At 61.4% G+C, this 6,114-nt stretch overlaps 1 protein-coding gene across 1 annotated transcript in view; it reads left to right on the top strand.

Moving 5' to 3' along the window:
• LCN10 (lipocalin 10) overlaps positions 1-492 on the top strand; it is a 2,646-nt gene extending 2,154 nt beyond the window's left edge. The window contains exon 4 of the mRNA XM_012654727.1: positions 383-492. Within this exon, the coding sequence (XP_012510181.1) occupies positions 383-492 (110 nt within the window). The remainder of the gene's footprint in view (positions 1-382) is intronic.
• The last annotated feature ends 5,622 nt before the right edge of the window (positions 493-6,114 follow it).

Below are 6,114 nucleotides of genomic sequence, written 5' to 3'. Positions count from 1 at the left end.
CCAGGGAGGAGAAGGGGGGGTGGGAGGGGGTCTGGGTAGGGCCCGCCCCAGATGGAGGGGGCACGTGGAGGTAGCCGGGTGGGACCCACGTCCGCATCAAGCACTCGGGGTGCGGGGGCAGGAGCAGCCTGTTGGGGCCGGAGCGGGGTCCTGGGTCTCAGTCGAGGGGTGTGCATGTTGAGGATGCAGCCGGCCAGGGCACTGTGCAAGCAGGGGGCTCCCTGATTGGCCACCTTGGAAATGGGGGGCAGGTTGCTGCCAGCCGTGGCGGGCCGGCTGTCCTTCCCCCGCGGGGCGGCAGTTTCTCCCAGGGCAGGGGTCAGCGTGAGACCCCGATGGCCGGGTGGAGTCTTCGATGCGTGGGTTTGACCCCTGACCGCAGACAGACAGAACGTATCGAGCTTCCAGAGTCTGAAAGAATTCGTGGACAAGTGCGACATCTTGGCGCTCAGCAAGGCTGCCGTCATTCTCCCAAAAGATGGTAAATTCTGACCCCAGGCTTTGCCCTGCCTGGGCCCCTGAGGCAGCTGATTAACAAGGGAGAGGGGACAAAAGGGTCCGTCTTTCCCGGATGCGTTTTTTAAAGACCTGGAGCCAGCCGTGCCGCCGCCTGAGCGCACTTCCTGGCTCGTGCCGGGGCCTCGCACAGATGGCGGAAGTTGGCACGAGGGCTGTCGGACCAGGCAATCCCGTGGCCCCACAGACAGTGGCCCACGGACATGTTTATGGCAGATGTGGCCCCCCCAGAGCAGCCAGCCCACTCATAGCCCCTTTCCTCCCCGCAGTGTCCTGTGCACACACCATCCTGCCGTGAGATCCAGCATCCTCTGTTCTTTCCTTTCGACTTGTGGTCCTCCCAGAGCCCGGGAGCATCGTTCCAGATGCCAGGTCTTCAGTTCAATGGCTGTCGAGAAGTGTTTGGTGACCCCAGGCCACTGACGGTGTGAAACTCGAGGGGCTCTGACCTCAGAGGGATCCTTTAGGTTGCAGAGTGATGGGGAGGGAGGGTGCACCAGGCCAGGCCCCTCCCCCATGCCCTCCTGAGTGCTCCCTGCCCCCACAAGCGTGCTGCCATTCCTCACCTGCTGTGAAATAGACCATAGGGCCGAACACGGTCCTTGCTGTGTGCCTCCCTCTGCCTCCGTGTCCTTGACGCCGACACTTTCCCGGGAAGTGGCGCATTTGCACGCGCCCGTTCTGTGTGCGGCGGCGCCAGCTATGGGGCGGGGCAGGAGTGGAGCCCGGACCTGTGCCTGCGATCAGGGGTTGGGCGTGGTGACCCCCCCAGGTTGCTCAACATCATTAGTCATCAGGGAAACACACACCAAACCCGCAGTGAGACAGCATGTCACACCCACGAGGACGGCGTCAGTCACAGGAACGGACAACAGCAAGTGCTGCCGAGACGTGGAGAGAGGGGGCCCTGGCGCTGCCAGTGGACGTGAACGGTGCCCCCTGCGGAAGCCGCCTGGCTGTTGCCGGGACGGCTCACCTAGCGCGACTGTGGCCCAGCGATTCCACCCCGGGGCGCACACCCGAGAAGCTGAGAACACTGAAAACACGGCCAGCAAAAACCCGCGTGCCGACGTCCGCAGCGGCGTTGTTCCCGACAGCCGCGGAGACGGCCCAGGCGCCTGTCGACGGACTATGGACAAAGGACGAGCTCTCCGCATAGAGGAGCGTTACTCGGCGCGCCGTGCTGGCGCGGCCACGCTGCAGGACGTGCCGGAATAGAGATCCTTCAAGGTGCAGCTTGCCTCCTGCCTCTGGGGGGTGGGGGGAGCTGGAAATTGATTGCTGAGGGGCGCGAGGGCCTTTGCGGGGTTGGGGGAATGTTCCAGAGCCAGACTGGGCCGATGGCGGCGCAGCCCTGCAGGAGTGTTAAAGATCACGGGGCCGTGCGTATAAACGGCAAACACCACGGTGTGAGCGTCATGGTGTGTACACGCGATGTCACAGAGCCATCGAAGACAGTGGTCAGATGAGACCCACAGGTGACTCTGCCCCATCGCTGAGACAGAGCAGGGAGAGAGAACTTACAGATGTTCCCGGAACAAAAGCAGCAGCTCTACAATGAGCGGCCGCGCCTGGCGGCTGGGGCAGAGCTCGGGTTGAAGTTCTTTACTGAGGAGTAACGGCCCGGTGCCCACCCAGTTCTGGGACGGTGTCTGCGGCAACACGTAGCATCTCACCCTTGCGAAAACAAAACCAAAACCAGAAAGGAATCAAGAGGAGGAACCCCGAGAATGGGGATGCAGAAAGCTCTGGCTGCCTCGGGCCCACAGAAGGGCTGTTCCTGAACTGACCCCTGCAAGGTGCTGGACTGGCCTGGTTCCCCGGCTGGCAGTCGGCGCCGGGCTCTTTGAGCTGGCGACCAGCTTCACTTCCTCACGGCCAAGCCAGCTGAAGCCGGCGTGCACAGATGTCACCGTTGGCTCTCCACGGGCACAGTCACCTGCACGATGGCCTGATACCCCTTCCCCGTAGAACGGCCAAGCTGGCACAGACCAGCGTGCACACAGTATTGATGTTGGCTGTCCACAGGCACAGTGACCTGCATAATTGTTTGGGGTGGGGACTTAAACGTTTTGAGACAAGCATGGTTTGCCTCTGATGATTTAAAGGTCAGCTGCTACAGGGCTGAAGACACATCTGGTTGCTTTGCCAAGGTGCCTCATTCTCTGTAGCCGGAAATCGGCAGTGGTGCTGCCTCCAACAGTGGCTGGTGGCCAGTGGCCGTCCCGAGGCCTCACAGCTCCCTTGACCTCTCACTGCCCAGCACCGCGCTCTCCGTGACACTCACAGCAGCTGTCACTCCCCTTCCCCTGACACCCACGTCCCCCAGCCGTCACTGTCCCGTCCACAGCATGGCTGGCTCAGGCACACGCGGCACCCACGCCGGGCACCAGCTCGGCCTCGCACTGCTGAGTCAGCCTGGCCACGTGTCGGCCCATGTGGCCGGAGTCCAGGCTCAGACAGGTGTCCTTGATGTCGTCGAGGACCTGGGTGCCTCCTGTCTCTCTCCCTGAGGGTACCCAGGGTTGGCTCATCCCCACAGGGGCTCCTGCTGGTTCTCAGGTGCCCTCTGCGTGTTTCCTCTCAGCTCTCCCGGCCCATTCTGGAGCAATCGCAGACCAGAGATGGTCACGTTAGCTCAGCCCAACTGGCCCCGGAGCAGGGAGGACGGCCATCGCCCACCAGGACGCGGGCTGTGTGGGGGCTGGAAGGAGGGGCGGGTGCCGGGTCAGCCACACACGGTGCCTCCAGCGTCCCCGACGGCCCAGACTTCCGGCGAGAAGAGCGGTGTGCGCACCTGTCCGAGTACTGCAGGGGGCCAGTCTCACTATGGTCTGGGAGGTGCATGCACAGCAGAAACCAGCCGCCCTGAAGGACGCTGTGGGGCCACAGATTACATGGGAAGCGATGAGACGGGGAGACTCGTCCCCAAATTAATTAAATACCTTACGGCAGCCCAGGAAAGGCCTTAAGGAATTTTTTTTTTGGGGGGGTGACATTATAGACAATTTGTATTTTTCTTTTTTGGGGGGGTGGGGAAGAGGGAACTGGATACAGAGGTTTGTGTATTTTTTCTTAAAAATGTAAAATTATCTATAATACAAATACATTGTGCTCTCCTTAGTGCCAATACCCTTTCTGATGTGATCACACAAATGATCAAGGAAATGCGGAAAACTCAGAAGCAGGAGTTAAAAACCCTCACGTGTTTCCCCCACGCAGAGGGCGGCCTCCCCATCAGCCCCCTGGTTCGTGGTGGGACGTTTGACCGACAGTCACAACTGCGGCTCAGAAACCAGGAGCGGAAGGAGGAGAGAGACGGAGACTGTTTGCAGAGGGGGCTCTTCAGGCCCCCCCGCCAGAGCCGGCCGTGTGCCTGGGGCAGCGGGGGAGGGGCTGCCCGAGCACGTTTCAGCCCCGATGCTCTGCACAGGGCACCGGCAGGGTCGAGGGGAGACGGGGCTTCTGCGTGGCACCGGGTGTGAGTCTGGGGTCCGTGCCAGCCTCTGAGCGAGCTCGGCCCCTTCTCACCACTTCCAGCCTGGCCTCCCTCTGCTGGGGAAGGGGCACAGGACAGCAGCTCCCCAAGAGAGCATAATAAGCCTGGCACTAACAGTCTGTGGCGGCCTCTCCGAGCCCTGTCACCTGGACGGACCCTCCTCATCAAACAGCTGCACAAACGTTAGCGTCAAACCCCGCCCAGAGGGGCTTCCTGGCGCTCACCTGGGCCAGGGCCGGTGCTAGGTGAGACAGCAGGATGTGTCCCCCCCACGCGGCTCATGGTCTGAAGGCCCCACCTTGGACGTCTCCCGCCTCCCACGGAGCAGCCGCGTGTGTGGTGGGCGGGGACTGCAGCTGGGAGACCTGGTTCTGCCTGGCTGGGACTCAGTTTCCCAGGAGGTGACCCAGACAGGTTCATGCTGCTCCCCTCCCAGTGGCCCCTGGCTTGGGACTCCCTCCCTCCTGCTCCCTTCTCTCCTCATTCCTGGGGTCTTCGGGAAAGCGTGTCCTGTGGTGAGGTCTGGAGGCAGTTCCTGGGCTGGGCCTCACGTCCCGACTCCCGACCCCCAGCTGCACGGGGAGGGTGTCTGGTCCTCCTGGAGGACGAGCTGGGCTGTGGGCTCCGTGTGTCCCCGTGCCGTGTCCCCCTCCCCCAGTGGCTCGTGGCCTGTGCTGGCCAAGGCCGTTCCACCAAGACCCCACGCTGGCCGTGGCTGCCCAGTGCCAGCGATTCCCCCTCCTGGGACCGGCCTGGGGAGTGAAGGTGTCAAGGGCCCGGGAGGGGCTCCCTGGGCAGGGAGCGGGTGGGAAGGCCGGCAACGCTTCCCAAGGAGGCCACATCCATGGCGTCAGCTTGACAGCTGGGTAGGGGGGACGCGGGTCCAGATGGCCTCCAGGCACGTTCCCATTTGTGTGACATTCACCGTGACATGGTGCAAGCTGAGGCACAAAGAGGTTCTGTGCTCAGATAAGCCGGGCCTCGGAGGAACTCAATGAGAAGAAAGAGCCGGAACACAAACACAGCGCGACCTTTCATGGGAAGCAGCTCCCCTGCCGCGCCCGGGCTGCCGCGGCCAAGTGCAGACCCGCTCGCTCCGCCCCGTGAGCCCCTGCCGGGCCTCGGAAGGGCAGGCGAGCCCAGCTGGCGGGAAGAGGCCCGACTGTCCGAATGAGCGAGCTCCTTCGGGGCAGGCACCACCACTGTGTCGGGGACATGCAAGGACAGCCACGGCTGGCCTCGCCAAAGAGGCCCATAGGCCGGGCGGCCAGGGCCCCTTCCTCCCCCAGGAGGTGACATCGTGCTGGGCTCTGAAGGACGGCAGAGGCCGGACGGACACAGCGGACAGGCACGAAAGGCCGTGCAGGCCTAAAACACACGCAAGGGGGTGCACTCCTGGGGCCCCCAGGGCCAGTCAGGGAACAGGATGCTGGGGCGGCTGTCGCAGACGGGAACCCGGGACACAGGTGCGAACCACATGTCTGGCCCTTAGTATTTTTTCTTTTTCCACATATTCTGAAGGCCCTTAATTGTGACATCTAACATGTTTACGGTGTTTCAGTCCTAAATAGTCCGTATTTTTCATTGCGATTTCCTCTTTAACCTGCAAGTTGTTGAGGAGGCATTTTAAAAGTCTACATTTACCTTGTATAATATCCTCTTCATTGTGGATTCTAATCTCACTGCCTGGCAGCCGAGAAGAGCAGCTCTGTTGTATTCTGTGGATTTCCTACGCGGCCTGGAGGGTGGTCAATTTTTGTAACTACTCTGCGTGTCCTTAAGGACGATGCACCTGTTCAGCTGTTGGGGACAAGGTCCGTGTATATTTTACAATTTTTGTTTTCGAATCTTCCACGCTGGCGTGAACTTTCGAAGCCGTCGCTCTGTCTCTGGCAGGGAAGTTCTGGTGGGGGGTTTGCCGACGGCTGCGTCCCCGGCCGCCCGGCTCTGCGCGCAGGGTGGTTGCAAACACTTCTCGGTAGATTGCGCCTTTGCTTTTAGGTTGTCTCCCTTTTCACCCCTGTTGGTGCTTTTTGCCTTAAATTGTGTGTTGTCTAACAGGCTTCTTTGTTTTCAAAGTTTATTTATCACTCCCATCC

Source organism: Propithecus coquereli, unplaced genomic scaffold (genome assembly GCF_000956105.1).
Source record: "Propithecus coquereli isolate 6110/MARCELLA unplaced genomic scaffold, Pcoq_1.0 Scaffold449, whole genome shotgun sequence".
NCBI lineage: Eukaryota > Metazoa > Chordata > Mammalia > Primates > Indriidae > Propithecus > Propithecus coquereli.
Note: the sequence above shows the minus strand (reverse complement) of the source record. Positions and strands in the feature narration are given on the sequence as shown.